Consider the following 14,680-nt stretch of genomic DNA (forward strand, 5'->3'; position numbering starts at 1 on the left):
AAATAGAAGAACAAAGTTTAAAAAAACTTGGAGCTGTATTTGCAGATTCAGAGGAAGTTCAGTAAGTTACGACACAGAGGTTTGAAAACAAAAGCACATCACACTTTTCAGATTTTTATCTGTCACTGAAAATGAAACATGCTGATGTTTGTTTATAAAATTTGAATCAAATCAAGCAGAAATACTTTAAACACTCTTAACTAAAGTAAGTACACTAAGGGAAATACTTTTACAGTAATGAAAGCATCAAGTCTGTCTGTGAGTCATGAGAAAATATATCTGATCATTTTCATGTTTCAAGGATGAGTGATTTTAATCCACTGGTCTTCATTTTACTTCTGGCTGTCGAGTTTAGCAATTATTGCCAAAAAAGTAAATTACAGTGAATTTTTTAAAACTTATTTTAACTTCTGTAATATTATCCCAAATGTTGTGACAAACATTACGGTTTACATCTCCCATCCCTGTTTCCTCCACCTCTGATGGGGTTTAATCACATTTTTTAGTCCAAATTATTTTTGTTTTGTTTTAAATACATCAAACCCTGTTAAAAATGTTCCACTTCTGGGCTCCGAGTCATGTTTTGTTGCTGCAGTGTTAAGATTTGCACCTTGAACCTGCCTACAGGGGGCAGCTAGATTCATTTTATTTACATAGAGCACTAAATCATATCAGTGTAAATTAAACCACATGCTAGCCCACTCCAAGCCAACAGGGGGCGCTGCAGATTTACATATTTATTAAACATCTCACCATGTTGTGACAGGAGATGATCTGTGATCAAAATCCTCTAAGACCTCCCTGAGCTCTACTGCCGTCTGAAGAAATGCATCAAAAACAACCAATCAGAGCCAGGAGGCGGGTCTTAGCGCTGTCAATCATCCTTATGTAGTCACTGCTAAATGTGCTAGTGGTGGAGAAAGAACAGAAAAACCGTTTATCTGCCGTCATCAGTGGCTCTGCTAACTAGCCTTAGCATTCACAACCAGGTGCTAGCTGCAGCATAGCACACAGTGCTAAGACCCGCCTCCTGACTCCGATTGGTTGTTTCTGGTAAGGACTGGGAAACAGCAAAGGAGCTCAATTTTTTTTTCCACAGATTATGTCTCATAACAGTAATGTAGCTGTAAATTAGTGAGTAAATAAATTATAGTTTTCTTATTAAAACATCAAATTCAGGATTTTTCAAAACAATTTCAATTCACTTAAGTAGAAAATGGACCCCAAAAACTCTTCAGCAGGCTCTGGTTCTGAATCAGCTCAGTCTGAACTCAATTAGATCAATTAAATTCATCCAAGTACGGTCCAAGGATAAAATAATCACATTAACAACCAATCAAATACTCAATTTAAACAGTTTTAGAAACAATAAAGTCAAATCCAAACATCCAGGAAGTCCACAGCAGATTGCATGAAGTCAATAAAAATGAAAAAGCTAGTGCAAAGAATCCCGCTTTGGTGTGAAAGACGCGTCTTTAAACAAGCACTTAAACAGATTTAAACCCATCATTTGGCCAAAAAGCAGCTGGAGCATTTTTATCACTGCCGGACTGTTTGATGGGACGATTTCACAGTTTCTCTGGGTTCAATCTAAAGAGTCAAACTTCGTTAAAGCCCATTTTTCAGTTTTAAGGCTTTTCCAGTCCATTATAATACAACAGCTGGACAGGATAACTCATAACGACCGTAAATAAAGACAAAATCCGTAAATTACAATTATAACTTGTAATTAACTTTAAAGATTAAACAAATCCATTTCGGTGTGAAGGCATTTTATTTTAGGGTTTTCCTGCTGTAGTTGGTTATTTAACTACTGAAATAAAAGCTGCCAGCGCATCACGTTTCTTCCGCTCAGCAAGTTCCCAGTTTTTGGTTTTTATTTCCCATAATTTCTCCTGCAGTAAAGCAGCCAACGTTGACCTCACGCTGAACAATAAAAACAACACATTTCAGCTTCACTTCGCTTTAAAAAAAATTTAATTCACTCACCTAAAGTCGGCCAACAGCTGCCCGGGTCGGAAGGAGCTCAGTTCATAACCGAACCGAGGACAAAACGGCCCGTTCGGTTCCGGTTTCTAACGAATCTCGGTGTCAAAGAAGCTGCAAGTCCGAGTAAACATTAAGAAGTGAAAAGAAATAGAGCCGAGCATCCAACCGGGGGAGGGAACTGAGGGGGAGCCAGAGAGAGAAAGAGGGGGGCTGACAGGAGGAGGAGGAGGAAGAGGAGAAGGAGGAGGAAGAAGAGGAGAAGGAGGTCTGACTGTTTTTATCTCTGAGTTTTTACAGAATAAATGATCCGCTGGGAAAATACCTGGAAAACAGACGAGCTCCTCTCTGATAGGTGAACAAAAGCCATTTACTTACAAAATAAGAAGAAAATCATGTCTGCTAAGGATAATTCAGAGGTAAATAAGTTTATTTTTGTTTTATATAAATATTTTCGTCTTTTACATAAATTTATGGCTCTTTTTTCTCCTGATTGTACGAGGGTGTATTTATGTCATTGCAGATAGAAAAAAAAATACATTTCCTCTAAAACAAAAAGTCTTTGCGTTTGACCCAGAAATGTTATAAAAAAAATGAATAAAATAAAAAAAAAAACAATTTCTGAGATTGAGTTGGTTTTTTTTTTGTTTTTTTTGCTTTTGGCAAAATTGTATGTTTTTGACTTTCGAAAATCTTCCACCTGTGAAATGTACATTTTTGTCTTGCAAATTTTGCACTTTTGAAACTCTTTTTAGTCTGAGAAAATTTAAAAAAAGAAAGTTTTAAGTTTGAAAAACCAAATATTTCCTAGAAAAAAACCCTCAGAAATTTTGACATTAATCCCTGAAATTTTTTGAAAAAAAAAAAAAAATTAGGTTATGAAATTGAGAATTTCTACCTTTGGAAATTCTGAAATTTCCAGGCAGCAATTTTTCAACTTTTCAAATTCAGAAATTTCCTGGATTTTTCAAGGAAATTTATGAGATTCATCTAAAAAAAATTTCTAGCAAATTTTCAACTTTTCAAACTGAGAAATGTTCTTGTTTTCTATAAGAAATCTCTGTGTTTCATTTCAAATTTTCTGAGTTTTTTTTTTTTTTTTTTTTTTTGCATAAGTTTGTTCTTTTTTTCATTCTCTATGATTTGCCATCGTTTCGTTTTTAGTCGCAGGTTTGTTTCTTTCCTCCCGGGTCGGATCTTCTGTGAGGTCCTGAGTTTATGTTCTTGTCATTTTAGTTTATCTGAACTCTGGATTTATGTTTCCATGTTTCCTGCTGCTGTTGGCTTTGAATAAACTTTATTAAACTTCACCTGCAGTCGGTGGCATCTTTATGGCTCTTTAATCGTCTCTACTGACCAGAACATGCTCAACAGGAGGAAACATCAGCAGCTAAAGTATTTACACCCATGGTAGTTTTTCACATTTGGTGACAGAAATACAAATTATCGGCTGCTGGGATTTTATATGATGGAAGTTCTCCAATTTGTGCATAATTTGAATTAAAAGAGCTTAAAGTTTCCACCATTTAATTTGAAGTTTAACAGTGGAAAGAGGTTAAAGGTGGAAAGAGTCTCAGTTTTCCAGATAATCCAAAACATGAAGATCAGATCAGAACCAGAAAATACAGAAATGTCCTGGGAACGGACATGTCTTTGAAGGCATCATCTGTCCTCTAAGGTCTTTTTTTATCTTTAGAACCAAAAAACGAGTCTTGTCTTTTTAACTGGAAATTTCCTCTAACTGGGATTGTTTTTCCCCCACTGGACTCCCAAACCAACCAGCTCAGGTTAACTGGGACTCCATGCTGTGGATTCAATTCAGTGTTATTCAAAAAGGGACTGCCAGGGGGCGCTGTGGGAGCCCAAGAAAATTAAAGAGAAACTGATGAAAGAAAAGCAAAAGTAATTTAAGGAATTTAATACTTTAATTTTTTTACCTTAAAATTTTCATCAAATCTTTAGTTGTTTTGTTATTTAGTCTTAAAAAATAATCTTAGAATAATTGATTTAAACCTTATTTCTGATGCTCATTTTGTGTCTCAAACAAGCAAGAAATGGAAACATTTCTTTCAAGAAAAAGACCAAATTAACTGTCAGTAAAAAGAAAAAAAACACAAGAACTTTGTGAATGAAATTACATTTTATATTATTACTACAAATAGTTAAATTTTTTCTTATAATGGAAACAGAGGATTGTGATGAAAAATTGTATGATCTGTGAATAAAGTCATAATAATGATAAAATAATAAAGTTTTCCTCCACAGAACTCTAAAATCAGATGGTATGAGGCAGCATTTTTACTAATTAAATAGAATAAATTTTATTATTGAAACATTATAAAAGCTTGTTTACATATTTTGTAGCATTTTGGCATAATCCACTCTGTTTTTCTTTTTCTGCTCTCAGTCTGGAGATTTTTACTGACTGAGTCAAAACCAATGAATCGTTTGAAGTGTTTATCTTCTTCACCCAGACGGCGTGACGGATGTCACTGACATGGCGTCACCTTCCCAAACGGTGGGCCGGCTTCAACAGCGCGCTTCCCTCCATGTTGACACACAACCTGGATGGACACCAGTCAGGAGGAAACGTCCTCCCAGTATGGACACCAGTCATACTGGGACTGACACCAGTCAGGAGGAAACGTCCTCCCAGTATGGACACCAGTCATACTGGGACTGACACCAGTCAGGAGGAAACGTCCTCCCAGTATGGACACCAGTCATACTGGGACTGACACCAGTCAGGAGGAAACGTCCTCCCAGTATGGACACCAGTCAGGAGGAAGCTGGTTCTTTTCCTGTCAGACACCCAGAATGACCCAGTAGGGTTAACTGGTTTCAGAGACGTTCTCCCATAGCTCAGCCGTTCTGGGTGTAACTGTCTTCATTCCTAACATTCAGATTAGCTTGATTTCCTAATCCTGGAAACATTTCAGCCTGACTGGTTTCTGCTGGTTGAGCAGATAAACGCGGTCGGCTTTCCAACTAAAAACATAAAAATAAAAGAAAAACATTTAAAGCTGCAGTAACTTTTATATAAATATATTTTTACATATTTGTTGAAACTGTCATTTTATGACATTATAATATGAGACAGGCAATCTCTAAAAAAATCAAGCTCCTCTGCCTTCTCCCAATACTAACTTGAAACAACCAATCAGAACAAGGAGGCGGGCCTTAGCGCTGTTAATCATCCTCCTCTGTTCCCCTTCTTGCTAAACCTAGTTAGCATAGCAACTGATAATGGCAGGTACATTTTCCTGTAGCTCTAAGCTGTCTCTTCGCTACTGGCACATTTAGCAGCAGGTACATGATGTTGATTGATAACGCTAATCAATCTAACACACCCTGCTACAGCTAGCAGAGTCTGTCATGAATGCTAAAGATCCAGTCCATGCATTCTGACCGATGATGCTTCAGAAATACTTTCCCTGTAACTGTAATGTGTTTCTTCTCTAATAGCACATTTAGCAGCAAGTATACGAGATGACTGACAACGCTAAGCCCCTCCTCTTAGCTCTGATTGGTTGTTTTTGGTCAGGAACAATTTCTTTTTTCAGAAAGAAATTCTTCAGCTCAGGGATGAGATGGAGGAGAATGATCTTTTCACAGATTATATGTCTCGTAATATACTGTTATTACATCATAAATATGTAAAAATATATGCATAGCCTATATGTTTTATAAGTTACACAATGCAGCTTTAACCCTGGAAATTTTTTGTGAGTTTTATCTATAATAAACCATTATATTTATTTTCTTGAAAAATCACAAAATGCTTTTCATTTTGACAGTGCATCTCAAATAATCTCATCAGACAGAGAACAAAGCAGGTGGATTAGTTGAACTTTTTTTTAGTAAAACACGCTTTAAGGCAGGCAGTAATCAATTTTAATTGTCAGATGACAATCCACATATTGTGCTTTTCTTTCTTTTTTTTGGTGAGAAATGCTGCCACCTGCTGACAATTTGTTGTAAGATCACAAACTTAATTCACCTATCTTTTTTATATGTTTTTCAACTGTGAGTTTTTACAAGTTTCTTCTCAAATCTTTCTGAGTTAATATCTCGTTGTGAAATATTTGAAGTTTTATATATTTTTCTTTAGCATAGAAATGCACCACAAACTTTTTTTGGCGCACATTTTGTTCTTTATGACATGTCAAATAAACCGAATTATTGTTGTTAATTAGCTGTGTAACTTTACAAACGGCATCCCATAATATAAATATTTGTTTCATAAATTTGATGTTGGAACAAATTTATTTAGAAAACTGTTAAACTTTTTTATTCTCGTGTTCAAAATGCCAGAATCTGCACATAACTATTCTGTTATCTATATAGATAAATAGTTGTACCTATTTATCTATATTAGTTTTTAAAAACATTAAATCATTTTATCATCAGTTACTCAGTACTTGAGTTGCCTTTTCATATATTTAATAATATTTACATATATTCAGATATTTTATTATTATCGAAATATCTTGAACGGCTAGTTTTTAACCATAAATTGAGTATAATTTTTGGCACATTTGGACAAATATCTGTCTTTCTTCTACATTTGGGATCGTTCATGGTGAATTCCAGTAGGTGGCGGTAAAGCGTCCAGGCGTTTGAAGAAGAAGAAATGTACTTCCGGTTTCATTCAGGAAACACGTGGGTCTTTCCCAGCCACCGGTGAGGAAACTTCAACAAAACAAAACGTGAAGAAAAGGTCCGTTAAACATTTCTTCTGCGATTTAACATGAACCGGTTTCATTGTTGAGTTTTTCGGGATTAATGCAGCGATCTGATTGGATGCTGCTTATGACGTACATGTTTGGATGACGTCAGTGGTTTATATTTTAGGGTAAAGCTCTGAGTTCATCCCTAAAACTGTCAGTTTAACTGACTAAAGCTAACGTGTTGCTGCTGTTTGAACTAAAAAGCATTTTATCCAAACCGTGAAGGTCTTATAGTGCAGAGATCCTCAAACCTCCGGAGCCTCCTGTGATTATTAATAACTGAAAAATAAACTGAGCGACGTTTTTAGAAATATAACTAATGGAAATGACATGTTCTGTTTGTTTACACGGTCTTTAAGCAGAATCTCTTGACTGAATAGTAAAATTGTTTGTGAATCAAATCGCTTGATTCTGAAAGTTTAGTTTGTGTGGTGCTACAAAAGTTTGAAAACGTACCTAGAAAATGGTTGGATTTTCCTATTTTGATGTGAATATTGGTGCCAGAAATGTTCGGATTGCTGTTTGTTCTGCAGTAACTAACTAAACAGATTAACTTAGATGCAGTTTCAGCTGTGAATGTGTTTAATTCGTTGGTTTTCTCGCTCAGATGGCTGAAGCTGAGCAGGAGAAAAGCCGAGGGTTGAAGTTTGCAGAGCAGCTGCTCCTGAGTCACGGCTGGGAACGCGGTGAGAGCCACTTCCAAACCACCAGAAACCACCAGTCTGGTTCTTACTGGGTCCGCTCTCTCTCCAGGTAAAGGACTTGGCCGAGCGGAGAACGGCATATCAGAGGCCATCAAGGTCAAGGTCAAATGTGACAAAGGAGGGGTGAGTCGACCAGCAGCTCTGGGTCTGTAAACATCTGCAGGAATCAGAGCGAGGAGCTGTTTGTTCCTTCAGATCGGCCACAGGGAAGGAGAGCAGTTCAGCTTCCACTGGTGGGACCACGTCTTCAACAAAGCCTCATCCAGTCTGCAGGTGGAGGCCGGCCAGGTGGGTCAAAGGTCACACATCACCTGGAGGCAACAAGTTCCCCCCATGTCCTCTATAGAGCGCCGTAGATTTCTGAGATTATTCATGTTTTATCCCCATCAGCTGCTGAAATCTGAATGAAAACCTGGCCTCACTATGATTAAACATTTTGTTACAATGGCGCATTAAGGCTGAAAACTTCCACCAAAAAGCTCAGACATTTTTAGGAAAAAATGTGGAAATTTGAGTTTGAAAAGTCACAAATTTGCTAGAAAAACTCAAAATTTTTCTATATGGAATATTCACCCTTTGAAACTCTGAAATTTCCTTTTTTTTTTTCTAGAAAACTTCTGAGATTAATCTCAAAATTTCTGACTTTCTTGGCAGAAATATATATATATATATACACATACTTTGAACTTGATATGTTGTCATATTTTGCTTCCAACTCGAGTCTGAAAACTTTTCTGTTTCCTTCAGAATGGAATCAAATTGAAAAAGACGTCTGAGGAAGGTGAGGAAGAGGAGGGAGCGATCTCCAACAAAAAGCCTCGGAAATTCCTGCAGAACAAATCCAAACTGTACGGCCGCTTTGTGAAGGTAAAGGTTCTGTCTTTGGGGCGGAGCTCCGGGGTCGTAGGTCAACGTTAGAGGGTTAAAACGTCTTGGTCTGTTCCAGTCGGCCACGCTGCTGTCCGGTCAGGAGGAGCCGGAGCCGAAGGCCCCCAGTTCAGACAGCAGCAGCTCAGATGAGGAAGAGGAGCAGAAACTGGATCTGTCCAGCAGCACCAGGTAAAGTCTTTCATTACCACTGAATCCCAGTTCATCTCCAGTTCAGGTGGAAAATTAAAATGGAAATAAATTATTTTTTCCTTCAGAATTTGACACAGAACTCTGAACAGTAACAACATGAAAGACGTTTTCCCCATCATGCTGTTTTCATCTTTCCCTTCATCCTGACTGGTTTCCTGCTGCTGAAATCAGCAACATAATGAAAACATCAGAGAGTTCAGTCAGTTTAAGCAGAACAGAAACTCTTCAGGGGTGTTGTTTAAGTACAATCCAGACATCCAAAAACCAAAAACTAAGACAGGAAAAACTCAGGATGTTTGTGTCAAGTTTAAAGGGAAAACATGAATTGAATCTGTTCTGGAACTACGGCAGGCTGTAAAACCATAAAACCCAGAAATACCTTTTTATTTATGGGATGTCTGGGTTTTAACTGTTTTAATTAATTACTCCTGTTTCAGGTTTTCAGATTAAAATCTAATCTTTTTCTTTTCTTCAGACTTTCAGACGCTGATCTGATGAAGGTTTGTGGAGGACGAACGGCTCACAAGTAAGTTGAAAATTAAAACCAAATGGATCAAATCCTGAAGGATACAACAGCATTTTAGGGCCACAGTAGATAGAAGAAGTGAATTTCCATCAAAAATTTCTGAAAATTTAGAAACTGTTCAGCTTTTGAAGTTTCTTCTAGAAAATTTCAGAGATTAATTTCAAATCGCTGCTGTAAAAGATTGAAGCTCCATATTAACCAACGTTTCTTTATAAATCCTGTTGTTTTGCTTCAGAGGCGCGCGGCACGGTCTGACCATGAGCGCCAAGCTGGCCAGACTGGAGCAGCAGGAAGCAGAGTTCCTGACCAAATATGGAAAAAAGAACCAAACAGGAAGTTCTCCAGCAGTTTGTGACACAGCGACTCATCCGGAGGAGACGAACCACAAGAAGAAGAAGAAGAAGAAATGCACAGAGAGCTGTGGTGAACTAAACGGTGATGAAAGTCCTGAAACACGTTTTCAAGCAGAGAAGAAGAAAAAGAAGAGGAAAGATAAAATGGAGGGAAGAAGAGAGGCAGAAGAAGAAGAACTGATCTTTGGAGGAAACATTGAGGATCAGAAAGAAGATGGAGGAAATCCGTCTGCTGAGGAAACTGAGCCGCTTCCCTCTGACTGCAACAGGAAGAAAAAGAAGAAGAAGAAATCTGCTCAGCATGATTCTGACCCTGCAGAAACTGGGCGCAGTCCTGGAGAATCCAGCCAATCAGATCACAGATCCCAGCAGAAAACAGAGGTTATCATGGCAACAGAGATGCAGAGAAGGAAAAAAAGCAGAAAGGACAAATCAGTGATGGAGAAACCTGCCGACGACGAGGAGCTTCCTCCAAAGAAGAGGAAGAAGAGGAAGAAGAGCGATGGTGGATCAAACTGAGGCGCCGGTTCTGACCTGTAGACCTGGAACTACTGTCCGGTTCTGATACCTGAACCCGACCCAAGCTAACGGGAGAGAGCCTTCAGAACCAGAACCTTCAGAACCAGTTTAATGGTTTTTATCTCTGCTGGTAGAAAGTGAAGCTGCTTTTCTCTGCAGGTTTTTTTCTGTTTCCTGGATTTTTAACGAATCATCAGAATGAAATCTGGAGTTAAAATGAATGAAAACAGAATTTTACTGATGGAAACATCTAGAAATTGTTTAGATTTATGAAATAAATGTGAAACTTTCTGATGAAATTAATTTTGTCCTCACTAAGCATCAATAATTTGCATGAACCTCATTTGTTTTAGCAACATTTCCACCAAAAATTAATAAGATTGATTATAAAATATGATCAACTGGATTCATAAAAACTAGTCTTTTTTGCTTATTCAGGTTTAGATGCAGTTTTTTTTATAACTGGAATGAGGGACTGGAATAAAACCCATTAATTAATAATCCACAATCGGCATCAGTGCTGGTTTAGTTTAAATGCCTTTTTGTGTCATGATTAAATATTGTATATAAATATTATAACACCTGTGCCAGGTGTTGATAACTTTCAGCGTACTGATTCCTGTGGGCCGGCCTAGTCAAAGTCCAGGGCTGTTTGTAGTCTCAGTCTGTCTCTGCTGGAGCCTGTTGGTGTGTGAGGGGAACCGACCCGACCCGATCCAACCTCAGTCAGAGTCAAACAGGTTCCAGTTTTCTGAGGCAGATCTGGACCCAGACAGGCTGAAACACGACATCAATAAATGAGTTTTATTATTTTATCTGCAGATAAAAATTATGAAGCTAAAACAAGCAAACAAATCATAAACTAGCTGATTACAATCATGTAGTGACAGAAATCAATCAGAGGCAAAAACATTTCAAACTAATGTAACCAGGTGAAAAATGGGTACATGTCAAATGTATTTTGTAAACCATGTTTTGCTTTTATTTCACCGACTGGTTGTAATTCTTGTTTTTGTCAGCATGTGGTGCTGTTGTTACAGAGAGGTCTAAAATTACCGGAAGTAGAAAAAACCTCGTTTATGTACTGTGGCACTAACTGGTAAAACGGAAGAGAAGGACATTTTTTGATCCGAGACCTGGTGGAGAAGAGACTCTATGGCCACATGAGAAAAGAATCCAAGTGTTCGGTAATTAATGTTGGAACTGAATTATCTTCCGTGGACAAAGCTACAGAGATGATGCTAATGTCATGTTTTTCTGTTTGTCCTCTTCTAGAGGTGCCACTGCCGTTTGTTCAGCCGTGTAAGCCATTATATGCTGTTCGATTTCAGCTTTTATGTGAAGCTGCGTTCTACTCTGTTGAGTGCTAACCGCATTGTAAGCCCGCCATTTCACTGAAGCTAAAGCTTTCTACCGTTCGAAATACGGGCCATTTATTTCTCCATATATTGAATCTCATTCTTTTATTTTTCTTACACTCACGTTTTTTTTGAGAATAAAGAACCCCTTCTATGTGAAGCTCCGTGTGCTTTATGAACCCCGGCTTTACACTAAAATACAATAAATAATGAAAAACTTTATTAAATTCTGTTATTTCAGAAAATATTAAGATAAAAGACTTCATTATAGAAAAGCTTGGTTTAATTATCAAAAGTATTTTTCAGTTACAAGCAAATTATTTATCTTAAGTCAAAGTTTGGTTACAATCCTGTCCATTTTTGTCGTGGAGATCAATAATAACTATTTATAATAAGGCAAATATTGAAACTTACAGCCTTACATGAAAACAATAAATGTTTCTGTCATCAGGATTATTACAAAACAAACTATAAAAATCTATTATAATTTGCATCACTTTAACTAAATGGGACAATAAAACAAATCAAACTGAATCAAAGTAAAGAACAATCATTGTTTAAGGATTTATGGAAACAGACTTTAATAGCTCTAAATAAACTTGATGTATTATTACTAAGAATGTCATTAATGAACAGTTTAAATATCAAGTATCAGCAAAGCAAATCCAGCAAAAATGTCACACTGTAATTAACATTTACTCTATGAAAAAAAGTAGATCCAAATATACTGAGTTAAATTATTTTAGTTCTTGGATTGTTTTCCAAAAAAAACCCAACAGTATAGATGTGTAAAAACACAATTATACTGACTGAATAGTGAAATGATCAGAAAATAAAAATTAAATATATTCACGTTAAAGTTGACAGAAAATTCTGGTTATTTATATAAAATTTGTTGATCTGGAAAAGTTGCAGCAGAAAAAGGAGGAAATAGAAACAGATTTAATTAAGAGACACTTTGAAGGCTTTCTGTTCACAGAGGGGGGAGCGTGCGTATGTATTTGATACTGAGTACCAGCTCGCTGTGAGATTCGCATATCGATACATGACTGCATAGTCATGATCAGAGATCGGGTAAGACGGGCGCCAGAACCTTAAAATGAGAAACACAAACATCAGGAAGTGTAAAATCAGATGTTTTTAATTTATTTTTCTTATTACTTTTTTTCTGTGTGTGAAATCTCTTACTTTAGTGTGTCGATACGACCATCAACCCAATACCAGTTATTCCCACTTCTATAGAGCCCCAACCAGTGGAAAGTCTTCATGTTGTCATAAATGAATTTCTGTTAATTACAACATTGAAAATTATCAAGTCAACAGAGTTTTATCCCATATTTAAAATCTGAATTTGTAACATAATTGGTGTCAGAGCTCACCAGTTCCTGCAGATTATTAATAATAATCAGATCAGCAGATTTATCCCAACAGTACCGACGACTTTCATCCCAGGTCCACCGAACATTACCGAAATAGTAGCATGAATCATTGAAGAAGGTCCAACTTGTCTGACACAGCAGACACTCTGGAGACAGAAAATAATTATACTAATTTAAAAATAATATTTAAAAAAAATGTCCCTTTGTAACATGGTTCTACTGTTACACTAAGATTTTATCAATATTTATTGATTCTTGTTTGTCAGTTATAATTATAAATGAGCTACATTTATTTTATCGTATGTTGTTTTTTTATGAAACGTTTACTTTGCTCTTTATTTGTTCTTAACCATGTAGGATGTTTAGAGAAATGACTCAGTTAGACACTCACCACTGCCATTGCAGTGTTCATTTATCAGAAAGGTGTTGAATTTCTGGATCAACTGGATTTTCTGATTCATGTTCTCAGTTTCGTTCTGTGATTTTTCATTTAGGTTTTCCACGTGTCTGCTGAGTTTCTCAGTTTCGTTCTGTGATTTTTCATTCTCAGTCTTCAGATTTTCAGTCTGTTTCCCCAGATCAGCCGTCTCTTCTGAGTGTTTTTTTATGGCTTCATCATGTTGGTTCATTTTCCAACCGGCTGTAAATGAGAGGAAACGGATTATAAAGGAAAAATCAATACAATACAAGATTTATTGTTGTAAAATATTTAAGTTAAAGAACAGTAACAGATTTCATAGGAAATTATTAGTTCATACAGATTACAAGACGGACATGTTGGTGGCATCAACTCTTTGGTTGCTTAGCAACAACCTGCTGGATAACGACCAGTTTGAAGTCCAAAAGTAAAATTTCACCCAAAGCTTTAATGTAATTCTGCTTTTAACAAGTTTATTTTTATTCAAATCTCCCTTCAATCAGACTACATTTATTTTTGATAATCTGAAAGTGTTAATGCTCTTGTAGATTTGTTGAATTTTGTTAACATGAAAATAGCTGCCAATGACAACACCACATGTACAGCCAAACCGGTTCTGCTCAACTGACCAAATTAAATACGGTGAACAATGCCCACTGGATCAGTAAGGCTGTGTTATCCAACTTATACAGCTTTCGATTTAGCAAAAGGGAACTAAACAAACTATTCTGAAGGAGTCAGCACATTTGGTTTTTCCTGATCTTCTGACATTCGTTATCTAACATGATTGAACTTATTGATATCTGACAGGTGTGTTATAAAAAATTTGGCATGACAAAAAAGCAAAGTTTGGACTAGTCGTCATTTAAATTGATTCAAACTCAAGTCACACATTTAATGACTTGTCTCGATAAATTCACAAATGATTTAGGAACTGACTTGGACCTTTGTAACTTGGATTGAACTGTTTATCTTGAAAAGACATTAAACAGAAAGTGCGTTCCAGAGGAATGGAGGGTGCTTCATTTGCCAATATTTCCTCCTCCTTTAGCTTCAAAATGAACACTGCATCAATACCGTCACTGCACCTGACGCGCAAGAGCGCAACCACACCTCCAACATGCATCATATGCATATCATACAAAACCAGCACAAATCTGAACCACACAAATACAGGCCACACGTGGGTAATGAGCATTTTGTTGGTGTTGTGTTTTTTGTTGTTTTTTACGAATTAAACTAAATAATAAAGACAGGAAAGCAAAACCTACCCCGTGTGGTCCACGGGACGTGGGGGATGGAGACTCCCTTGTTGAGGTGGTGTGTCTGTACAGCTGCAGGCGCTACTGACTGCATCAGTCATGTTGTTTACCTACTTTTAATCTGCATGCTAAAATGACAGGAAAGGCTTTTACCGTAGTAAAGAATTCCTGTCTCTACTGTCATCCAATGCATCAACAAGGTGTGCGTAAAATTTGAAAAAGAAAGAAAAAAACTCCATGCAGCATTACCCAAACGCATACACCACTATGCAGCATCTCTCCACAATCATCCTTTGTCACTTTGACAAAGACTTTAAATGAACACAGAAGCAAAATGTCTTCTCAATTTTTATTAGCATGCATGG

General features: G+C 36.9%; 3 protein-coding genes across 4 annotated transcripts in view; 1 reads left to right on the top strand and 2 right to left on the bottom strand.

Moving 5' to 3' along the window:
- The window catches only part of pear1 (platelet endothelial aggregation receptor 1), a 60,133-nt gene extending 56,709 nt beyond the window's left edge, over positions 1–3,424 (bottom strand). Inside the window, exon 1 of one of the 2 annotated variants that reach the window (XM_088014284.1) lies at positions 1,990–3,424. The gene's annotated coding sequence lies outside the window, so the exon portion shown is untranslated. The remainder of the gene's footprint in view (positions 1–1,989) is intronic. The other variant, XM_014969105.2, reaches the window with a different exon arrangement.
- A 3,185-nt stretch (positions 3,425–6,609) lies between these two features.
- Positions 6,610–10,197, top strand: gpatch4 (G patch domain containing 4). The gene is made up of 8 exons (XM_014969106.2): positions 6,610–6,706; positions 7,324–7,402; positions 7,470–7,543; positions 7,616–7,708; positions 8,168–8,287; positions 8,367–8,479; positions 8,976–9,026; positions 9,262–10,197. Exons 2-8 carry the CDS (start codon positions 7,324–7,326, stop codon positions 9,896–9,898), a joined length of 1,167 nt encoding a protein of 388 aa, XP_014824592.2. The 5' UTR covers positions 6,610–6,706; the 3' UTR covers positions 9,899–10,197.
- Positions 10,198–12,198: 2,001 nt separating this feature from the next.
- On the bottom strand, positions 12,199–13,526 carry LOC148154896 (asialoglycoprotein receptor 1-like). The gene is made up of 4 exons (XM_088014030.1): positions 13,027–13,526; positions 12,636–12,781; positions 12,445–12,542; positions 12,199–12,349 (listed from the first exon to the last, which is right to left on the bottom strand). Exons 1-4 carry the CDS (start codon positions 13,262–13,264, stop codon positions 12,199–12,201), a joined length of 633 nt encoding a protein of 210 aa, XP_087870156.1. The 5' UTR covers positions 13,265–13,526.
- Positions 13,527–14,680: the final 1,154 nt, after the last annotated feature.

The sequence above is a fragment of the Poecilia mexicana genome, unplaced genomic scaffold, assembly GCF_051168715.1.
Source record: "Poecilia mexicana isolate PSO_F unplaced genomic scaffold, ASM5116871v1 scaffold_16, whole genome shotgun sequence".
Taxonomy (NCBI): domain Eukaryota; kingdom Metazoa; phylum Chordata; class Actinopteri; order Cyprinodontiformes; family Poeciliidae; genus Poecilia; species Poecilia mexicana.

Coding starts and splice junctions, on each gene's coding strand:
- gpatch4 (XM_014969106.2), top strand. CDS start 7,324: ATGGCTGAAGCTGAGCAGGAGAAAAGCCGAGGGTTGAAGTTTGCAGAG. Junction 7,544..7,615: donor TCAAATGTGACAAAGGAGGG/GTGAGTCGACCA, acceptor TTGTTCCTTCAG/ATCGGCCACAGGGAAGGAGA. Junction 8,288..8,366: donor TGTACGGCCGCTTTGTGAAG/GTAAAGGTTCTG, acceptor GGTCTGTTCCAG/TCGGCCACGCTGCTGTCCGG.
- LOC148154896 (XM_088014030.1), bottom strand. CDS start 13,264: ATGAACCAACATGATGAAGCCATAAAAAAACACTCAGAAGAGACGGCT. Junction 12,782..13,026: donor TGAACACTGCAATGGCAGTG/GTGAGTGTCTAA, acceptor TTCTGTCTCCAG/AGTGTCTGCTGTGTCAGACA. Junction 12,350..12,444: donor GGTCGTATCGACACACTAAA/GTAAGAGATTTC, acceptor TCTCATTTTAAG/GTTCTGGCGCCCGTCTTACC.